This window comes from Electrophorus electricus, chromosome 1 (assembly GCF_041902795.1).
Source record: "Electrophorus electricus isolate QZ-2024a chromosome 1, ASM4190279v1, whole genome shotgun sequence".
Classification (NCBI taxonomy): Eukaryota; Metazoa; Chordata; class Actinopteri; order Gymnotiformes; family Gymnotidae; genus Electrophorus; species Electrophorus electricus.
Genome location: NC_137497.1, coordinates 5,033,282 through 5,056,395, shown reverse-complemented (window position 1 = coordinate 5,056,395; position 23,114 = coordinate 5,033,282). Strand labels below are relative to the sequence as shown.

At 45.3% G+C, this 23,114-nt stretch overlaps 1 protein-coding gene across 13 annotated transcripts in view; it reads right to left on the bottom strand.

Moving 5' to 3' along the window:
- Window positions 1-21,629, bottom strand: part of acacb (acetyl-CoA carboxylase beta) — a 29,597-nt gene extending 7,968 nt beyond the window's left edge. For 3 of the 13 annotated variants that reach the window (XM_081708735.1, XM_081708816.1, XM_081708926.1), the window contains exons 1-33: window positions 15,480-16,096; window positions 15,202-15,311; window positions 14,705-14,786; window positions 14,248-14,346; window positions 13,894-14,003; window positions 13,262-13,372; window positions 12,666-12,875; window positions 11,105-11,275; window positions 10,840-11,001; window positions 10,538-10,701; window positions 10,091-10,241; window positions 9,853-9,956; window positions 9,615-9,696; window positions 9,343-9,488; window positions 8,661-8,811; window positions 8,224-8,358; window positions 7,834-7,980; window positions 7,401-7,589; window positions 6,784-6,884; window positions 6,184-6,272; window positions 5,613-5,737; window positions 5,148-5,261; window positions 4,941-5,054; window positions 4,655-4,744; window positions 4,333-4,451; window positions 2,813-2,836; window positions 1,916-2,059; window positions 1,691-1,790; window positions 1,492-1,599; window positions 1,177-1,233; window positions 982-1,023; window positions 685-900; window positions 239-394 (exon numbers count right to left, since the gene is read on the bottom strand). In XM_081708735.1, the coding sequence (XP_081564861.1) occupies window positions 239-394; window positions 685-900; window positions 982-1,023; window positions 1,177-1,233; window positions 1,492-1,599; window positions 1,691-1,790; window positions 1,916-2,059; window positions 2,813-2,836; window positions 4,333-4,451; window positions 4,655-4,744; window positions 4,941-5,054; window positions 5,148-5,261; window positions 5,613-5,737; window positions 6,184-6,272; window positions 6,784-6,884; window positions 7,401-7,589; window positions 7,834-7,980; window positions 8,224-8,358; window positions 8,661-8,811; window positions 9,343-9,488; window positions 9,615-9,696; window positions 9,853-9,956; window positions 10,091-10,241; window positions 10,538-10,701; window positions 10,840-11,001; window positions 11,105-11,275; window positions 12,666-12,875; window positions 13,262-13,372; window positions 13,894-14,003; window positions 14,248-14,346; window positions 14,705-14,786; window positions 15,202-15,311; window positions 15,480-16,077 (4,521 nt within the window). In that variant the 5' untranslated portion in view covers window positions 16,078-16,096. The other 10 variants (XM_081708743.1, XM_081708945.1, XM_081708736.1 and 7 more) reach the window with 10 other exon arrangements.
- Window positions 21,630-23,114: the final 1,485 nt, after the last annotated feature.

Below are 23,114 nucleotides of genomic sequence, written 5' to 3'. Positions count from 1 at the left end.
CATACAAATCTTACCTGGTAAATGGACTGTCCTAGAGATGTTGTGAACACTAATGCTGATTTAGGCACTACGTTTCTGTTTCATGAACCTGCCCTTTTACATGAAACATTTTTTTATTTGTTTTGAGTTCAGGACATGGCTGCTGTCTGTGCTGTGTGTGTGCGCAAGTTATATGGCCACAGTTGCAGTGTGACCGGCTAAACAGGAGCATGGTGGACTTTTCCGGCGGGCCGCTGACCTTGACGGGATCCATGATGACGGTGGGGACGAAGTTGAGGAAGATGTGGTTGCAGTCGGTGCGTGTGGGTGTGTTACTGAACGCCACCTCCAGCTCATCCATCGCCTCCAGCAGCAAACGCTCGCCCTCGTTCTGCAGGTACTCAAACGAGGCCTCCTGCAGGCACGCACACACACACGGCAAACAGTACTGCCTGGTTATAATACCAGCTTGTTTTGTTTACTTTGAGATTCAATTAACAGCCAGTACCAAATCTCCTGAGCTAAAGTGCTTAAATTGTCAGGATGCTGCTTAGTACTTGGGTGACAGTCATTTTTGCTGCCATACACTTGACAAGTAGTAACTCTAATAATAGGTAAAATAAGCCAAATAAATGAAAATGAAATAAAATGGAAAATGAGAGTGAGTTTTGGGGCATGAAGCGTTTCTGTGACAGCGGTGGTCACCTTGGTGATGAGGTCAGAGTGGCGGATGATGGCCCTGATGAAGAAGCGGTAGTCAGTGACCTCTGCCCCCTGGCGGACACGGGCAGCGCCCAGGTACAGGTGCATCTTGTGGTTGGCGCAGGGCACGGCGGTCAGGTCGAAGTTACGCATGCGGTTCAGCTCCAGCTGGAAGGCCAGCGCCGGCTCCAGGTTCCGGTAGATCCGATCCTCCTGGAACTGCAGGAACAGGTACAGTTGGACACTGGTGCTGTGCCGGATTCGGGAATTTGGGAAAAGACTTTGCCTTCATATTCTTACCTCATCTCTGGCCCTGAATGTGAAGTACTTGGGAAATTCCCTCTGTTAAAAAAAAACAAAAAAACAACATTAATTAAAAATGCTGATAAAGATATTGAAGATAACACAGCAACATGAATTACTGCTTTTAAGTCAATCTCATAAAGTAGTTTTAAAACAGGTTTTCCTAAACACACATGCCGCATGCACACTTACTTTTTGTGCCACCAGGAATGTGATTCTCCTGATTCCATACTCGTACAGCAGAGATTTCTGACAGAGGCAGGAATAGCAAACTTATAAATGTAGCCTGCAAACAAGCCCAGTTTCAGCTGGAATTACCTCAGCTGAATGACCCTGTTCTGGACCAATCTGTACAGTTCAGATGTGCATGGAGGCGATGCTTAAGTTGACTGAGTTATAAACTGTCCAGATGAACTAAATTCTGGTGGAGGGATATGAAAGCGGACGGATGTGAAAGGATTCATGGATCTTTACCTGCACCAGGTAAAAATCCAAAAGCCAACTTACTTTAGACTGAGCAAAGTCCGTAAAGGCTGAGACCAGTGCATCGTCATCCTCAGTGTCCGCTGACTTAATTGAGACGTTGATGATATGAATGGGGTTCTCCCTCATGTTCTGCAGAGGACAGCAATGTTTGACATGTCTCTAACAGACGTACGTGTGTGTGTGTGTGTGTGTGTGTGTGTGTGTGTGTGCGCGCCTCTACCTTACTACTCTCCTCATCATAGAGGCAAGGGACAACCTCAGAGAAGAGCGGGCTCTCATACAGTGGGTCAGCAAAACAGGAAATCACCTCATCAAAACATCTGCACATATGTGTATATGCACACGCGCACACACACACACACACACACACTTTTCATGTCACAGGACAAAGACACGCTGCCTAAACCTTTCTTTTCTAACACTTGGGTCAAGAGGAACGTTTTACCTCTTAAAGTCGTCGAAGCACCGAAAGGCCACCATGGCTCCCATCCGTTGGCAAGGAGGAGACAGCGACCCCTCCAGGAAGAGGGGGTCGCTCCCCTGCCGCTTCGTCTCAAACTCGCCAGAGTCGCTCGTTGGCATGGACAACCTGGGGGCAGGAAAGGAAAAACAGAAAATGTAGGTTATGTATATCTAATTTTACACAAATTAAAAGCTGTTCTCCACTGTATGCAAGAGATCCATGACGATTTAGGAACTGTATGTCTTCTAAGATGGAATTCTGGCTTGGATGACTGACAGTCAATCCTGCCCCTTTTTGCAAACTCTGACAAACATGGCAGTAAAAGGTTCCACTTATTCCAACACAAAAACAGCTATTTAACATCTAACTATTTGATCAAAAATTGCTATGCTAAAATCTGTAAGCCAAGCACATGCAATCAATTCACATGATACAAGGATTGTTTTTCCTACCAAAAATGCTGCTTAGTACTAAAACCGATCAAATTCCTCAAAGTTGTTTAAAGTTAAATGTAGATTTTAAAAGCACTCTGTTCTGCAGCAATATGTAGTATCCTCCTCAGCACAGATCAAGTAGCCCACACTGACTGGGAACTCTGATTCACACCAAATCCAGCCATAATATAGGCGGAGCCAAAATGAAAAATAAAATGTTAAAATAACAATTAGGAAGGGCATAAAAGTGACCGTTCCAATCAACCAACCCTCGCACATTAGCATCAGTTGACTGAGCTATCCTCTTAAGTCTGTCCTTCTAAATCTTAATGGAATAAGGAATGCAACACTGTGCACCCAGCATGCACTGCCCACAGACAAAGCCCAAATGAGGAGAGTCCACGGTGTCAGCTGACTGGCTCGAGGAGAGACGCTTGTACTCTACCTGTTCAGCGTTGGGCTGCTCCCTCTGTAAGGAGAGCATGCACAGGTGAGTGTTAGCGAGGGGTCATCGACCTCTAACCATTAACCTCTAGAGGCCTTGCTACAAAGCAGAAAAAAATACAGTCTCTGGAAATTAAAAATATCAGGTTAGGTCTAATCAAAGTGGTGAGTGACCCCTGTTCGTTATTATTGGGTTAGAAGTCAGAAGAAAAAAAAAAAGACTACAAGAATAGATGGTAGCACTTTACTTTCAGGCCCCACTTAGGTACTTCATAAATAAATAAAAATGCACCAAAGCCAAAAACAGCATAATGTTAAGCTTTAATGGTCTCAACAGCAAATAACTGGAACATTTTGAACACGCAGACATGTCATCTTGAATTTTATATCAAAACATTTATCTTTCATAATTGACCTTATATAATTGTTAAATGACTTCTTGTAAGGACCATTAAATTTTATTCTGGATTTGGCCCATGCATTTGCTCAGTTTATATATATTTTTAAATGCACGTGCAGAGTAGAAAGCTGAAACGCCTTTGGCTGTTCTCATAGTATGTGTAAACACAGGAAACTACATGTTATGTGTTTAGCAAGTTACCAAATAGGGACTTTAAAATGTAAACCAAAGAGTGGAAACTTCTCAACCAGTGAATGGTGCGATGATGAGAATACAAGGCATGTGATTCCCTGTGATTAACCAAGGGACAGGACGAAGCGATCCCGGGGTGAATATGGTCACACAGACATGTGTGAAACTTTTATATACACAAGTAAGAACACAAAAGTTACTCTTCTCACCTGTGACTTTGCAAGCTGACGAATCACTTGAATCAGTGAGGCAGTGAAAAACTGCATATGCATTAAAGGCACACGGGGTGGGGCCATTAGTCCCTTTAACCCTGCTCGCCCCGCTAGCCCCGCTAGCACCGTTAGCCCCGCTAGCACCGTTAGCCAGGCTAGCTCAGCTAGCCCCGTTAGCACCCTTAGCCAGGCTAGCCCTGCCACGTACTAATTATACGGAGATTGGGATCTTTAGCATGGTGAGAGCAATAAGTTACTTTACTGCCACAGACCTTGCACAGTTATAAAGAGTTTATTAGCAGCATAAAGAAAGAGAGGCCATTACGTGGGTTTGGGCATGGGAGGTGTTCACTCTGGTGTACGTATCTCTTTTATGGGAAAACAAGACAGGACACACAGGCAACATACTGTGACTAGAGATGGAAGAGAAGTGGGAAGGATGAAGAGATAGGTGCAACACAGTCATCACTGGCATTTCAAAAACTAATGAACACTTAAAAAACACCCTTGACATCACACATCTCCCATGTAACTACAGAATCCAGTTTTGTCCATTGTTAACACTGCATGACTGACATGAGGTTTGTACTGTAGTTCTTATGAGGCTGCAATCAGTCAGTTTAAGGAAATCAGTAAACTTAGAACTGTCTAGTGTGTGTGTGTGTGGGGGGGGGGGGGGGGTGGACTCATTCAGGTGCAGAGAGGACTCTGGGATACCTGTTGGGGTGGGAGGAGGGTAGCATGAACTGGAAGTGAATGGCACATGTGCCGTCCTGCAGTTGGTGGTGTTGGAGACTGTTGAGGTCGTATGCTATATAAGCTCTTCGCACATATACCTGCACACGCAAAACCCCGATGAACACAGCGCTTCTGCATGTACTGCACGACTCTCAAATTAGTATAGTTAAACAAGACTGATGCTCTGAAAAGGCAAGACACTGATACTAGTTGACACTAAAAACCAACAAAGTATGATAGCACTGAGGCATCTGTAACTCATTCCGTTACTAGCTTCTGTTCAGAAGGACGGGGTGTTTACCTCCACAGCAGCCATGCACACCACACGGTTACTGTGGTAGAAGAAACTGGGCAAAACGTCAAAGATGGAGGTCTCGGACAGGATGAGTTTCTGTGGGAGGAGACAACATGAGGAGACTGAGGGACAGGGGTTCATACTTGCTGCTGCCATAGCAATCTAAAGCATCGACTACCAGTCTGGCTGGACAGTCCCTGAACTGCAATAGGAAACACAGGCTACCTGGAATCTAGGGCTGTTTAACCATATACTGTATGTGGAAGGTCTCCCCAGATGTCACGTGGCTCACCTTCAAGTTCTCGGGGCAGAACTGGTGGCCATACATGTCTATTGCGGACAGAAAGATGGACTCCACCTGGTTGTGTCTCACCTCATATGACGGTAAATGAGATGCAATCAGTGCCTGGAAATGGATAAATATTCCTTACCCGTCATGGCATAAACTGTATGATTAGGTCAAAGGTCAAATGTGAGAGGTCGTCACCCCTCTACTTGCCTGTCTGGCACACAGAGCAACTTTGGAGTTTTCCATCTTACTGAGCTGGGTAAATTCATTCAGTATGTCCACCACATCATCCGGCAGTGTTGGGTCCCGCCCACATAGCTGGTCCTGCCAACCAGATGACAGAGTGACTTATCTCTACAACAGAATGAGGCCTAGTGTATAAATAGGTAACACACTATACCATTAAATACACAACATAAATGTTTTAAGACAGAAATGGTTTACATTTTTACATTCAACATAACTGCTTTAGCCTTTATGTTGACTGACATGACACAATAGTTGAAGTAGAGCATTAAAGTGAAATGTTAGACCATATGGCAGAGAACCTAGCTGACAAACAACTTGTAAGGGGTTAGATCCTGTGTGATGGCATTCTTGAGCCAGTACTGGATAACTCCCAACTCCCTCTGGATAAACCTGGTACGTGAGTGAATGTGAATGTGGGTGGCTTACTATGAGCATGGTGGCAAGTGCGTTCTTTTTGGAGACCTGCGCGTGGGAGAAGATAAACTCTAGCACGGGGGTCATGTCTGGCTTGTACTGTTCCCTCAGGTTTATCACACATTTATCATAGGTAGCTGGGGAAAAGGGGAAAAAAGCATATTTAAGGTGAGCCTCAGCAAACCTGAACCACTCTGGTTCCTGTCATAAGCTTTTTTCTGTTCCAGCAGGCATCCTTCAAATGACAGAGATGAGATATACCAGTGTGTAAGTGATGGAAGGGCCTCCAGTCAGGGGTGGGCCTCTACCTCTAGTTTAACACACCTAGTGCAGGTAATTAAGGCCTTCAGAAACATGGGAATAATACAGGCAGGTGAGCTGCATTACTCCCCCAGTTTGACCCAACTTCCCAGGGCTTTATTAGCTGTGGTCATGCTCCTTTATTGTCAAAATGTCAACACTGTTGAGTTTCAACTGGGATGTGACTGTTGGCAGCAATTTAGACAAACCTGTTTGTCTTTTATAGGTGAGCACGAGTGTTAGTATCCATTTGTCTTTTATAGATGAGCACGAGTGTTAGTACCTTGTTGGAACTGCTTCTCCACCTGCAGGTATCGTCGTAACAGATCCAACACTACAGACTTCATATAGCCTCGAATACCACTGCGATACCTATACAAACAAACAAACAACCTCACTTCTGGTCAGGTACTGAACTCAGTTAAGCGACAGTCTTCCACACAGATTCAGCTCAAAGTCCTTTCAGTGAGGAGTGTCCATTAATTTAAAAAAAACAAACAAACAAAAAAAAACTGGTAACACCAGCACATTAAAATATGTCAAGTGAATTTTAGATGAAACCAATTGCAAATCGTATTTTGAAGGAAAGATTGAGCTGAAAATGCTTTACTCAAAAACATTAATGCAGTTAGACATGACTGTCAGATACTGAGAGGGACCAGTTAACATGATTGCATCTGCTAAAGGCCAACTCACCCATTTTACATTTAAATAAAAATTATTAACCAATTAGCATCTGCTAAAGGCTAACTCACCTCTATTACACTTAATAAACTCATTATTCCCAGAGATGGAAGTGTGTGTGTGTGATTGCTCTCTCCACAAACCCAGAGAGTGAAACGTGTGTGATTTCTTGTGCAGTAAAGACACATGTAGCTCCCACCTCTGGACCAGCTGTACAATGCTCTGCGTGTTCATGAAGAAAACCTCGCGGTCTGCCTTCCTCTGGAGCGTGGCCGCGTGGCTGTCTAGGATGTTTGCGATCTGTAGCACAGAAAACACACAGTGTCATGCCAAGTTCATTGGCTTTCTAAAAAAACATTTCTATTACCGTCAGCCGCCCATTCGCATCATAGCATTTTACAATGTTTTAAAAACTGTTACAACCAAATCTCTAGTCTCTAATCCAGAAATTCCAGTCTGTAATGACTACTTTCAGTCATCAGTCTCTCTACCTGCTTACCTGCATTATTACTTACGGAGCTGTTTGTTTGTCTCTCGGTATTGTAATATTTTTTGCTGCATTTTCACTGGTTTATTGTATACTGTTACTGCACATATTCTGAACTGTGGACATGTTAAATGTTCACTCCCTGGAGAAATTCTGTGGGATTTGTGAATCTCTGCTGTACTTTAAACTCATGGACAAGTGCTGAAGCAGTATGATGAGTATTATTACTGTAAGTTGTTACTATGAGTAACACGTGTGTGTTAAATATGTAACACACTGACAAGTGTGTTGTGCTGTGATCAGGATCAGCAGGCTGGCTGCCAACTCACCCTCTGACTAGGGAACTGACAGAGTACAGAGGTGATGTTACTAGCGTATTGGGCCATAACCTTCCGGATGGCCTTCTCCACGGTAACAGGGATGCGGCCCGCCACACTGGTCATGATCTCCTGGAGCTCCAGTAGGGGGAGGGAGGGGTCACGCAGCGTGTGCATCAGGGTGCCCACCCACTTATACAGCTGCATGTGGGATAAGGGGGCAGAGTCAGACAGGCATGAAACCAATGGCTCACCCAAACACATTACAACCGCTACGATGTGCATTAGATGTGTTAACAGACTCGCTGCTAATGTTCAGCCACAGTGCTTGTTTTTAAGCATCTCTGTGAAGATGCAGCCAGGTCCTTTTAAACCAGCAGAGTGGCTATATGAGAATACTGCATGATTTGTCACTGAAGATACACATTGTTTCAGCAGGTCTTACCCTGTCACTGAAGTAGGGATCACCAAGGCAGTAGCCATCCATGACCTTGGCCAGGTTCTCCTGGACACTGTGGAACACCTGGTGCAGCTTCTCCCCCACCATGGGGAGGGGTTCCTGAGCAGGTAAGGACTCGGTGTTCAGCTGCACCTGGACAGCAGGACAACGGCTGATGAGCAACATCATACAACTTCTTAGTCACTTGTGGCGACTCTACTAGATGACATGGCGTTTATCTTTACTGACTACCTCCTAAGGCAAAAAAGCTTCATACAAAAATACTAATATAAAATGTTTTTCATTTTACAACTTTCTCTATTGACATTAAAAATATGTCAGACACATTAGACATGATCTAAGGATGCTAGCAGACACTGGGGTTGAGCTGCTTACAGGGTGAATGGTGCCAGGGTTATCCAGGTTCACGTGAGCCACCACACAGCCGGGCTCTAGCACTGCTCCAGGTCTTTTTACGAAGTGAATGCAGCCCGATTCCTGCACCGTCAGGGTCATCACCATCTTCATCACCTGCAAAGCATACAACCAGCCAGAGCACAGGGTATTAGAACGGCACTGACCTATGATATGTGCATTATACATTGTGTCATCGTTTGTGAAAATTACATTTGTCAGGTTGGATGAACATTTAAAAAAGAGAGAACGATGCACTGATAGTCAAAGACAGACAAACACACAAAGACTGACAGATGCCCATCTTAAGGTTGTAGTGAACAAAGCACCCCCTGGCTCCGGTCATGAGCACCTTAAATTTTATCTAGCTGCTTAGTGCCCAGTGGATCAAACTTCAGCGTTTCCCCTGGCAACCTCACCTCTATCTCAGCATATGGATGCCCTGACATCACATGACCCCCATCCTCCACCAGGTACTGCACCAGCTTGCCAGCAGAGGGCGACCTGAGAACAGTAGGGTCTCGCTCTTTGTCGAACACACACGTCTTGTTGCCCACGATGACTCGGTAACTGCAGAGAGAACATTCAGCCTGAAGCTTCAGAGGAAAGATTCCAAAGCGGTTTACTAAATAAAAGTCTACCCACAGTAACTAATTAATATCAAGTCGTACCTGATTTATCAAGTAATGAGATTGTAGTTTCAGGATTGTGTCTTGTTTTTAACCTTGAAGAGTTGTTCTCTCACTATACGAGGATGATGGAGCTGCTCTAACAGCCGCTTTCCCTACAAAGTGAGTGGTCTCAGCACTTTCTGTGGCTTCACACATCCATCTACTGTCATTAGCTGGCAGGTTCGTCCTGTCATTTCCTCTTTCAGTATAACGTGAGCATTAACAGCACCTGGACACCTATCCACCTGCACCCTACCTGTATACTAAAAGGTCGGTTTGCTTGAAATGTAGTATTCTGCACTCTAAATTCTGCAGGACAATGGGTCTCCTGGAACAGGTCAAGTACCTTTACTGTAGCTTTGAACTACAGTAAATATGTAGTTTGATATTATTAAACAATTTAAGATCACAAAGAGACAGGAAGCAGAACCTCTCTACTTCCTCCTTCATGTAGGTGGTGTAACTGCTGCCACTGTAAGAGAGGAGCAGGCCGCCATCACTAAGCCTGTGGACGTCAATCTCGATGTCGGAACCGTTCATGATGATCACGTAGGTAGTGGGGGATTGACGGGCCACCTGTACCGCGCGCGCGCGCACACACACACACACACACACACACACACACACACACGACTAGACAGATCAGAGGAATAGAGGAATTACATGATGAAGAGAGACTAGGATTATCCAATCATTTGTTACCTTGAGACAGTATTTGACCCCCTCGTAGATCAGATCCACCTCCACTGTGTTAACCAGGCTGGCTGCAGGCAGCACCTGCCCCCTGAGCACATGCAACAGAACAGAGATTAGTGCCTCTCATCAGCCTGCAGAGTGACATGTTACACAGGTGATCAGATGACTTTACCAAGATGAACTCTTCAGGCAGGGCCGGTTATCTGATGAGCCTTAGATTAGATTTGGTACATGAAGTGCTCACCTCTCTAGAGAGTGCAGGAAGTCGGACATGCTTTTCCTGAAACTGGAATCGGCTACATGAAGCGCTCCGCACACCACCCCCAGCATGGTGTCTGGTCGCTCAGCCTGGAGAAAACAGACACAGACACAGATACACACAGAACATTCCACTGGAACATAAAACCTTTGGATAACCCACTCTGCCGTTACAGATTTTACAAAGTTACTGTGATCTTTATCTTCCTTCTAAGACTCTGTACCTGAACCTTCTCGGCGATCAGATGGTCCAGCCAGCCCGTGTCAATCTCGTTGTTCCTGAAGCTCTCTGTCTCCAGCAATTTAATGAGGTACTCGACCGTGGTCCTGAAATCTCCCCGGATGGACAACTCCTTCATGGCAACCACCATGTTACTACAAAGAGCAATAGATTAACGCGGAATTATCAAACAATTCAACAAATGATCTGATTAAACCACATTAACCGATTATCAGACAAGTGCAAATTTGGCTAGCGACAGTTTCTGAGTTCCCCATTAAGCCTTAGCCTGCATTTAGCATTGGCACTACAGTTTAGCCAGTGTGTGGGAAACCACTACTTGTTTTCTCTTAGTTTGTTGCTGGAATAAGTAAATTCATGGATTTAATTTCCAGTACAATAAACCAACAGTGTAATTGGAGTAGCAGTGACGTAACTTCAGCAAACTCACGAGATGGCCTCCTCGCGGTTCTCGCCCCAGGAGAAGCAGTGTCCGAACTGGGAGTCTGTGAACTCGTGCAGGCCTCCTGCCGCCCCTACACTGAAGTAGCCCCACACATTCTTACTGCTGCGAAAATTCAGCTCTTGCACGGTGCCTGAGCTTGGCTTAAAGCCCTGCAAGAGAGCCCCCCACACACCCGGGGCACCAAAATGTAAAATGCACTACATTGTATTCTACACTTAGCCTTTTAGTATACAGCACAGCCAAAGAATCCCTCAGAGCTGCACATTCGAATAATAATTCTCATTCACCTCGTCTGGGTTCTCACTGGTGATGCGTGCAGCAATGACATGTCCACGAGGGCAAGGGATGCACTCAGGAGACTCAAAATTAATCGGCGCGTCTCCCCATGGCGTCTCCCCATACAGCACACGTATGTCTTTGATCCTGTACAGAGGGATCCCCATCGCTATCTGCAGACACAGCAACACAGGACGCATAAGCTGCATGCCCAGTCTTATCTGCGCATGACCATTAGCTGATGGAGACGTGGAGCAGATCAGGTGTGTGCGGTACCTGGAGCTGGGCAGCGGGCAGGTTGACGTCAGCGATCATCTCGGTGCAGGGGTGCTCCACCTGAAGCCTGGGGTTCAGCTCCAGGAAGTGGAAACTGCCATCCTCGGAGAACAGGTATTCTACAGTCCCCGCACTCACATAGCCTACCATCTTAGCCATGCGCACTGCGAACTGACACACACACACACAATTTCCACTATTCAAAATGAGATCATAATTAAAAAACAAAAGTAACAAAAATACAAAGAAAAATCATCTTTACTGTCCTCTTACCCACTTTAGCCAGGGCTTTAGCCTGATAGTATTTTTGACCCTAACCTCTCTATACTAGCATGAGGTTGTTTGATAGACTACAAAGTCACTCTGGACCAGGATGTCTGCCAAATTCTGTAAAGGTCATACTCAGAATCAAAACTAAAACAAGCAGAGCCTTTACTGACCACTCCAGTTTTGGAGCAGGAATACCAACACTGGCGCTTAACAACCTGGACTTCAAACTAAACAGTCCTGCTAGCTTACAATCACAGTTAGTCCTGTCAGCACTTTAGGTGAAGTAATCCTTGAAGCCTTATCTGCTGTTTTGCAGTACAAATACCCAATAACAATCAAGACGGAGAGCGTAACTGCAGTATCTCTGTTGTGCAGTCTCACTACTCCACCCATGCTACAGCAGGACTACATCTGTGCTACGAACAGGCACAAAGACTCAGAGTGAAGACAGCTGACAAGTTCAAAACATGGCCGACTTGTGAGAGTATGAAAGTGTCCTCACCAGTCATAATAGTAGCGATTTTAACATAAGAAATATGTTGCACATGAGATTAAACTACGAGGGCACGACCTTTATGTGCACTGTCCAGTTAGTCACACTACAGCTACCAAACCCACCGAAAGGCCTGCCAGTACTGAACAAAAATGGAAGAAAATCTATTTTGGCTTTATTAGCTATTTATATGTTTAGGAATATCTTCAACCATTTGATGGCTCCTTGGCTACCGATTCTAAACAGCTCATGAGGCTTCAGCTGGCTTCTTGCTCATTTTTTGTTCCACCTAAAATCTTTTTAGAAATTACAACTGATAAGTCAACTTCAGATTCAGGAATGACAATGCGTTTATTTAAATGGTAAATAACTGTAAATAATGCCTTTTCTGATGGGCCAGATACATGCGTGCTGTAGTGTAGCTGTTTTAGCTGTGTGACTAACTGTGCTGCAGACACCTGTGCTCGTTTCAGACTGTTGGTCTGGACTTCAGCATCTCTGCTTCACTAGCCTCAAGGGGTTTGTAAAGTAAAAATAACCCTATGGACCTTTTTAGACAGTAACCTAAACAAACTGTAAAACTGCATGTAGCAACAAATGAAATAAACTCAGCATCGACTCTGTTAGCAACGTTAGCAATGTTGTGTTTGATGAGAGCAGGGACTCTTCTTGTTGGCAGCAGACCAAGCCCCAAATAAAAACTGCTCGAATGTACACAAGTGACGTGAATGGCTTATTTTTACATAAAAATGGGGTGGTTTTCAGGCAGGCACCACAGGTCTGTGTCTCACTGCTCACCCTCTCCATCTGCTCGAAGGTGGAAGGCGGGGCGATGGTGGCAGGAGCTTCCTCGATGATCTTCTGGTGGCGCCGCTGGATGGAGCAGTCGCGGCCGAACAGTGAGACAGCGTTGCCATAGTGGTCCGCCAGGATCTGCACCTCCTGGTGACGGGCGTGCTGTGCCAGCTGCATAACGAAGATGGGCGAGCCAGGGACCTCCACTTGGACCTGGGCAGCCGGCGGGAAAACCACACCGTCACCAACACGCAAAACATACAGGTGGCCGCAGTTCTGCAGCTCTGCTGAGCTCGGTGACCCGACAGCCTGCAGTCCTACAGTGTCACCTCTTAAGTATCTGATTCAATAAACCACAGCTGAACAGATCTGGGCAAGGTTTCGGAAAACATCAACCCAGAACTTTACAGAGATGGGGCGTTTTTGAAAACTTTACAGCTCTGCACAAGGTTTTTAAAATTTTACAATTTTTACAATTTATTTTTTTTTTTTTACACAATTTTGTGTTAAAGTACGGAGATCAATTTCCCATACAGTGACTGAAGTGGTGTTGGGATGTGGGGCGGGAGGTTGTATGCCAGCCAGAGGAGCACACGCACCTGTCTGAAGAAACCGGGGAAGTCTTCAGCACAGTCCACCTTCCTGATACCCTTCCCTCCACCGCCCTCCGACGTCTTGATCACCACAGGGTAGCCGATCTGCTCTGCCCCCTGCAGAGAGAGATTGCAGCACACGCGTACCCCACTTACCCCAGAGCCTACTCTTAAAGGACATGCAACTATCAGTCCATAATAACCTCTAGGTTGGTGGTGACTTCTTACCGAGTTCTTGCTGAACTCAGTAAGAATAAAAAAATTAACAGAGCTAGACTTTAAGATTTGTGTGAAGAATTAACTTTACAATTTGAAAACCTATTTCTTCCCCAAGCATTCAGTCTTAAAGCCGTTAGTGTTTGGTCACTGTGTTTGTGCCATCCTGTTACCTAGGGGTCTTATTTAGTGTGGTGTTTTTTTGTGTGTGTGTTTATTCATTTTTATGCTTGTCTCCGTTTTCTCAAATTCTTCATATTTTAATCAAAAGGTTTAAACCCATTGACTTCACACTTAAGCTTCTTGGCCAACACCAGTGGGATTTTAAGGTGCTCTATAAATAAAAGGATGGCTCATGTTATAAAGAATGGCAGATGATGCAAAAGGTGTTCAAATGGAGGGCATGCAGGTGGTGTATTTACAGCCATGCCTTCGTCCACATCCCTCACGCAGCCCTGGGCGTAGAGCTCTGGCGGAACGCTGATCACATGGCCGAGCTTCTTCTCCTCCTCCCCCCATGATACCTTCAACCCTGTGGAGTCAAACACGCAGCTAGGAGCTCTCCTGTTGGCCAGGCCTTAGCAACACAGACCGCACCTTGTAAAACTCAAAAATAAAGGCTCGTTTCCAAATTGGAAAGGCAGATTCTAGCATGCTGGTTTTCTTTGAAAGGAAGGGTGTGTGTGTGTGTGTGTGTGTGTGTGTGTGTGTGTGTGTGGGGCGCATAGCTGTATTAAAGGAAACAGGAGAGTGAAGAGTGCTTCACTGTGCATTACCAGAGCCAGTCCAGGGTAGAGTGGGGATGCCCGCGGTCTGAGCTACAATAGAGGATGCCACCTTATCTCCCAGAGCCCACATGGCTTTGCTGGAGGGTCCTGGAATGGACACCCACACATACACACCACAAAAGGCACAAAGAGAACTCTCAACCATTGGCCACAAATGTCTTCTTTTAAGATGGTAGAGAAAGTAAGAATTGTCTAGCATTCAAGATATTTTTAACACTACAGTAGTTTTGGGCGTGGAATAGTCCAAGTTTCCTGGACAGAGACCAAGTCTAGACTTCAACTGAGGTTTTTTTCTTCTTCAAAGAGGTTGACACTTTAGGAAAGAAGTGGCTTGGTCCCTGTGCAGGAAGCTGCTTCTCACAGCATCAGCCTGAGCTGTCCAAAGGAAAGGGCTGCAGAGGAAGGGCTGTGATCTGGAGGAAGTGCTGTGCTCTGGAGGCCATACCTAGGAAGGAGATCCCAGCTTTATGGAGCAGCTCTGGAAGCTTGGGATTTTCTGAGGCGTGGCCCCAGCCAGCCCACACTGCCTGAAGAGAGACCACCACCATCATCACCACCACCAGTAGCAGGCACAGCTTCTTGCACACAAACTCATCCAATATCAACTACATAAAGAATCAGCTATATAAGTTTTGTTGCGTTGAGTAAATGCAGCTTTGTGGTACTGCTGTATAAACCCATCTGAACATCAATAATGCCTTGGTGGAGAATCAGTGAAACAGGCAGGAAGGTCTTCAGCATGGCAACACCACCAGTGCCCCCAGTAACACACGTTTACTGCATTCTGTCTGAGTAATGTGCTCGGTGGAGAAGTTTGGAATTGCCCCGACACTGACCATGACCATCTCTTTTTACTGGTCCTTAATTAAAAAACAAACAAACCAATGCTCCTGGTGTATTTCAGACCTCAGTCTGAGTTCAGTCCAAGCTCAGGAGCAGTACCTGCACTGGGATTCTCTTTGCGATGTCCACGATCATCTCAACGTTGGCGTAGTTGTTGTTGTTGGGTCCTCCGGGGACAGGCACATAGTGGTCCGCCATTTTAATGTATTCTGAAGTACCAAAGCTCTGGTCATGTGCGATTAACGCTAGCAAACACCATAACAATGACGAAAACCTACATTTGCCATTACAAGAGAGGACTTTGTCTTTCAAGTTTTTGAAATCACTTATCACCCTGGGCATCACAGTGAAGTGGTAGTTTAACAGGGAAATCTTACCTGCGTTGGCCTTTAGGTCCTCAGGCGTTACCATGACAACGAAGCGAATGGTCCTTTCGTTGCGGAACATCTCATAGGACCAGCGGCGGATGGAACGCATGCACTTAACTGCCGCAATGCCATTGTTGGCAATCAGCACCTGCACAGAAACACCACGCACACGATCTCCAGGTGCAGAGCAACACCACGCACACGATCTCCAGGTGCAGAGCAACACCACGCACACGATCTCCAGGTGCAGAGCAACACCACGCACACGATCTCCAGGTGCAGAGCAACACCACGCACACGATCTCCAGGTGCAGAGCAACACCACGCACACGATCTCCAGGTGCAGAGCAACACCACGCACACGATCTCCAGGTGCAGAGCAACACCACGCACACGATCTCCAGGTGCAGAGCAACACCACGCACACGATCTCCAGGTGCAGAGCAACACCACGCACACGATCTCCAGGTGCAGAGCAACACCACGCACACGATCTCCAGGTGCAGAGCAACACCACGCACACGTACAGTAACACCATGCACACGATAAGAATGTGCACAGCCTCAAAGTAAAGAAAACAAGGTTCAGCCTTGAAAAACAAAAACATACCCCACACACACACACACACACACACCTTATCTATGATGCGGGTTCCTCCAAATCGTTTGACAAACTCAGCTGGAGAGGCCACAGTGAAGTCTCTGGGCACATCCATCCTCCTCTGCTCACGACCTTTCCTCACCAGGTAGGGTCCGGACATGCTAGGCCTGAAACACACACACACACACACACACACACACACACACACACACACACACACACACACACGAGATGTAGCTTACTGGAGATAAGGTCACACACAAGTAGGTATTGTGGGACAATGTAACCTTTTACTTTATGATTTCTAGATAATCTCCAGAGGTCTGGTGACAAACAAGGCAAAGCTTCTACCAACTTTAGTGCAGCCTGTAGTTTCTAATGCACCAATCACAAAACCCCGAGGCCTGGCAGGAAATGACCTGCCTACCAGGTTCACAGCAAAAGTACATTCTATACTCTGGCAGCACAAAATGAAGGCAGATTATGACATACACCAAATCTTACCACTTTTACAACAAATATTCCCTACAATATTTGTATGTTCAAGGAAATTTTTACAGCATTACATGGAACATACAAGTGTGTTGTTGTACATACCCGATAATCATTCATCAAAACAGTATAACACACGCTGCCTATGTATGTTGGCTGTTGTATTCTCTGCAGTCTGTTCCCTAGAGTGATTTGTATACATGCAGGGGAGTGGTCACATGGGGCATGATCACATGGCCCTCAGAAGCCAATTATGGCTTAGCGCTTTATCACTGGAACCATAGGCAGGAGGGGCTACCCCCGCCCTGAGAGTCTGGACTTTAAAACTTTCTGTAATGCTGTAAAGTGGTGCCATGGCAACAACAAAGGAAAAAGTAAAATAAATAAACATTTTTGATAATCAAGTAGTGCACATTAGGGCAATGTACCTAGGATAATCAGCACTCTGCCTCACAACAGAAGCCCCGTTATGACCCTTCAGTCAGCAATGTTGGCTTGGAGCTTACTAAAGTCTGCGAGGATCACGCAGTCCCTGCTTGGACATGCCCGACCGGTCTTACACAGGGCTCGATAAGAAACAGTTGAACCAGCAGCGGTGCGCAGACCCCCAGCCGTGCCCTGCCTACGGCCCCCAGCTGGGACTGTCGCTGAAGACCTCTGTGTTAAGCCGCATTGGTACGGTCCGGCTGGGGGGTTAAGCTGGCCTGTACTGCTCTCGCCTTCTGAGAGGTTAAAGGGATACATGTGTCTGCCCAGCTAGCTTTGGTAGGGTTCACTGTGAAAATGTTTAAGCAGAAGACAGATGAGACAGAGCATTCCAACTACAGCGTTAGGCTGGGTGATGTGTCAAGAGATTGCCATTATCACAACAGAGAACTCAAGACAGTCCATTCATTCAATTAAGAAGCAGATTTTTTTTTTCTCTGGGCTTTTCAATATTTTTGTTCCAATTTGATTTCTAACTTTGTCTAGTTTTGATAATATACCAAAAAGGCTTACAGAAATTGTAACAGAAAAAAAGTTTCAGAATATTAGTTTTATATTAATATTACTGACATGTAATATACTTTATCCATGTTACCCGAACATACATGGAAACCACTGTTTGCTGGGAAACAGAAATAAGGCCAATGTCTTCATAATGTCTCAAAAGTTCTGACCTATCAAAAACAAGTGTGCCATAAGAAACTAATAAGCAGAACAAGCACTTTACGACGAACCACGAAGCCTTGTTAATATACCAAAAAAGTCTTAGCGACTTTCAAGTTTCATAATATTCATTCACTGACCTTTTTTTGGTATATTAACAAAGAATGGGAAAAAAAAACAAAAAAACAACAAGTGATGAGTGAAATAATCCAAGAACGGTGGCTTCCCTCCGGAGTCCTACATGGAATCCTGCACCAACACCTCAGGATGTAAAAAAAAAAAAAAAAGTTCCCTCCGGGACTACAGCCTCCCCTCCCCCGCCTTCTTCTCGTCCCAGCTCAACGCAAACGCGCAGCGAGCGCAACCACGTCTGCGCGTGTGAACGCAGCACAGATGGTGCACGGTGGAGAAGCCAGTGGGCCGAGGTGGTACTGACCTCCTGAGCTCCTGCAGCCAGCCACCCTCTTGCCCGCCATCGCCACCCATGGCGCCCTCCAGGGACGAGGAAGCAAGTCTGGTCTGCTGTCGCCGTGCTCTCCCTTACTCCCCTGCTCTAACTCTTCCTGGGTTCTCTCCCTCTTTCTCCTCCCTCTTTCCCATGTCTTTGTTTTGTCCCCTCCTTCATTCTTTCACACACACTCCCACCCTTGATACTGTCCTTCTCTCTCTCTCTTTCCCCTCCCCCCGTGCTCTCTCTCTCTCTCTCTCTCTCTCTCTCACACTGTGACCCCTCCCCCACCTGCACCAAAACAACTCTCTAAAACATGAGCACACGTTTCGGACGCCACGTGGAAGTGCCCAAGCAGGGCTTTCGGTATCGCGACATTCCAACTACAGGAAACGTAACGCGATGCACAGCGGACGAAGCATCCGCTCTCAGAACACATTGTACCCAAACCCAAAATAGTATCACTCCGCGGCATGTGTTGCACAGAGTCAAAGGTGCAGGCCTCTAGAAACGCTGGGTGGCAACCCTCGCCATCAGCACTGCAGTGAAAAACTATAGATCCACCAAGAAAGTCCATGCATGTGGATTTCTCATTTGCTGCAAAGACTTGCTTCAGAACAGCTAAGGTTGAAATGAGTTACAACACCGTGTGGACCCGCCGCATGGTTAGAGCTATGGGTTAGCTAGACAACAACCAACTCAGTTTAATTTAGCACTAATTTGAACTGAAATTCCCTCGATCAGTTAAAAACTGAGTCAAACAGGCTGAGCTATGACCCCACTTCCTTGGTCTCCCCTCACCTCTTGACCTATGGTTCTCCTTAAAAAGTCTATGTGCAATAAGAAAAACTGGTTGTGTTCTACTCCGAGTTTGTCCTTTATTGACTAGCCATGCAGTGTCAATTAAGTGACTCCTGAACAAGACTCTAAACAAGCTGATATGGTACTCACAAATCCTCCTGGAGAGCTGATCTGGGGTCAGATTCCATCCCCCGTATACACTGACCTACCACAGCAGAGAGTGAACCAGACACAGCATGGCACATGCTTTTGAAGGGTCCTGCCCAGGATTGTCTCACAGGTCAGGCAAACAGATCAAGGTGGCTTACTCTACATACCAGTGCACACAGATCAGCATTGCTCTCTACGGTATTCCCCAAAGGACCAACAGGGGAATGGGGAGACACCGAGTGTTTGCCAAAACTTTGGATACACTTGTTTTTCTGCCATGTCATGTGTGGGGCACCGAGTGAATGTCAGAGAAGAGAATTTCCATTAATAGCCATGTGGAATGAGGTCATAACATGCAGCCCCATGGCACGCTGAGGGCATGCGGAGGTCATGTGACCAGCTGCAGGGCTGAGTGTGACCCTAAGAAAATTCTGTGCCATGATGATGAGCGATTTGGAGTATGTCAGCACCCCCTGCTGGTGTTTTGGCAGCAAAGCTTAAAAACAAAATCGGAAAAGATGAAAACAAAAGCAACAATTTGGTGTGGCAAATATTAAACTGCTGAAATTATTACAAATGTTAAATATTCTCAGCTGAAAGTAGAAGTAAAGAAATTACAACAAATAAGCCCCCCCCCAACTTAAAAAAGACAAGAAACTACAAGGATAAACACTTTGTTTACATATTAGAGCATGTGAATGGACAATGTGTTTTATAGAGGCTCTGTTTATATAGCTAATGCGTTACTGCAGCACCATGTTGTATCCTGCCCAGGAGCTCAGGTCTTCCACAGGCCACTCTGGCCCAACCCAGGCCCAGGAGAGAATAAGTGACTCCTACCTCATGCTCGTAGACAGGGTAGGAGGGCGGCGAGTCACTGTCTCCTCTGAAGTAGAGGGTGTCATATCCAGTGGTTCCGTGACTTGGGAGGTATTTGTGGGTTTGGGAGCTTGGCCCGTGACTGGGGGTTCGTCATCAGATGAGTTGTCTTCTGATGCACCCAAGATAAACTTAAGCTTCTCTCTGATTTCCTCAGGCTTTCTAAACCTGGGTCTGGAAGCTTCGGCAGTACCCATGGTAACAGAGGAATGGCACAGAGATTCCGGGGATGTCTGCTCCATGGGCTCTGAGAGAGTGTGGTTCACCGGTGGAGGCTTTTCCATGCTGTCTGATGAAGCAGAAGAGGTCTCACAGCCAACTGGCACAGAACATTGCCCATCTGAATGGATTTCAGTCTTAAAGCGGCTGGCTACTGAACTCTGACATCTTGGGTTCTGTTGAACAGTAAAATAAAGCATTTTCACACTCAATATATTTGGAAAGCAGAGTTCCAGTTAGGCAGAGCTAACTGTTATAATTTGCAATTCAGCAAGTTCTCAGTTTACACAAATGTACTAGCAACAAAAACACATGTTTCTCAAGTCTTAGAAATGTAGACGCACCTGCACGTAAAGACTGTTTTATCAACACAAATAACAGCCGAGATCTCTGTATCCTACAGCGGATAGATTAACTGTAACGATGAAAGTCTTGCGTTAGTAGCGTCTGTGAACACGTCTGTACGTCCTCCGGGTTTTCGCACCAGATCAGTTCTACATTACTACTCTTCCTCAGAGTGAGATGTCACCCAAGAGGAACCTCAGTCAGTAATGCCACTAAAGGAATGGCGCCCCAACAGTAAGCTTAGCCTCTACACAGTTAGGACTAAGAGGAGGTATTATAGTGAAATGTGTGCCTTCCAGATTTAAAATTAAGCTGTTTCTAAAAAAACAAAACAAAAAAAAAAACCTTAAAAGTAAGTGTTAAGAGCAAACCTGGAGACCGAGGAATGCTCCCGACCGTCTTCTGCGCTTTGATGATGGTGAAATGAGCAGCTAAACCACGTTCTTGCAGTTATTTCCACGGTAGCTCCAAGAGAAATCCTGACTTCTCCTCCCTGTAACTATGCCTGTGCCATCTGGGTAAAAGGTCAGCTCGCGGTGGGTAATACGGCCAGGAGGTCCATGCGGTTCTCACAGATCACTTCCTAGGGTGTATCTGGCACCCTGAAGCTAAAGGTCAGAAATACTTCGGTGGCACTTCTTATAAAGACTGTCGTCCAACTAGGGCATCAAACTCCGCCACGTGTACTGCCTGGCTCATTTCAAACACTAAGATACACACATTTCCTCTTCAAATGAACAAGCTGGTCCCTTAACCAGGGAAGCGCTAGTTGGTTTAACATGGTTTAAAATTAGACACGACGTAACGTGGTGCGTTAATTTGCATCCTGTGTGGCTGAGACGTGAGAGTCAGTTAACATTATAGATTACATAAGGAGTCAAATAGCAACATAACAAGTTGCTTTTCACCCTAGAAAACAACTTGTTGAACTAGTGAATCTGCAGTGAAATATTAGCCATACAGCTAACGTCATTCGCGAGTTGCTAATGATTTGGATTTTTACATCGGAATTAAAACTGAATCATTGCATCAGCTTCTTGTAAAAGAGGTGCAGCCTATTCGACACGGTTATCTTCACTTGGGTACCTTCTCTCTGACGGGGGATCAAACTGTTGAGATTTGGCTCCATATTTTCCCCTCACAACCTTCCACACAGTATACTGCACGTACACTAGGCGGTAGCAAAGAGAACTCAGTGAAATATATATTCATTCTACAGCACAGTTTGGAAAATGAGTTTTGTTTTTTATTTTGGGATGTCTTTATCAAGTATGCTCACTCACACATTTATCTTTTATTCTTCTATTCAGTTTGTTTTCTTGTCCAAGCTACATGACTGTCCGTTGTGTTCCCGCCACACCTTTGTGTGCAAGGTCTTGATGCTGGTTGGTTAACATTACTTCCATGAAGCTGAGCCGTAAGGAATTAAATAAAATATATTTATATAGCACTTTTCCCTGAGACATAAGTCACAAAGTGCTTTACAAAAACACAAAGACACAACAAAAGAATGCAAATACAAAAACAGAATACAATACACAATCCATATATGAAATGCAGCCCTGGTGCAGAAGATTTACTGAAAAGCTTGAGACGTTCAGTAGATCTGCTACGTTCGATCTAAGAGAGCGAGCTGAGAGACGTGGCTGGAGTAGATCAGCCACAGAAGTAGCGGCCAGACCATACAGTGGATCCTATACACAAATGCGCTTGTACTTCGTGGCTCACAATATTTTGATGCCAAGTCCCTTCATTGCTTGGCCACACTTGGAATGTGACGATACTGCACCCGATAAAGTTTGAAGTCTTCCTGAAGGCAATACACAGGAAGGAAAAGGGAAGGTGAGCTGAGAATAAAACCTATGCACATATTTTTTTTTTAGTTTAAGTTAATTTAATTTAATTCCAGAGAAAACAATTCATATAGACAGATATTTTGTTGGCATTCTCCATCTGTGATTTGCCCCACTAGTCTCGACAACATTTTATATTTACATGAGGTACCGCTTACAAAAGACAGTTCAATATGTTGCAGGTTTATTGCTGTAAGCAGAATAAATCCCCGGTTTTAAAACTAAATTTGGAGGTTGTTAGCCTGCGTACAGAACTGATGGCTTGTTATGATACTACTTTGACGTACGGAAGTTTGAGTATTAATTTCTTCATTTTTAGCCAGTGAGTGAGACCATAGCGCATGTACCTGCCGGTTGCCTATTTACAATTTGACATTGCAGTGTAGCGGACAGGTGAAGGTAACGTGGTGTTTCGTAAAGAGCTGGTTTGTCAGGTAAATAAAAACAAAGGGATATGGAGGGATGGTAAAGCAAGTGCAGTCCTATTTAACAGTGGAAGTAACTGAGTGTTTAGTGGAATGTAAGTTCAGTGTACACTTATTAGAAATTTCTGTTGGATTCTAGCTGAACATATGCAAATACATCTGTGTTCTCTACAGCCATGAAGGACTTCGGTCCCCCTGTACGCCATGTTAGCACTCCTGATGATCTCTAATGGTAAGTACAACAAGGTCTTATTAATGATACACTGAACCATTAAAATAAACT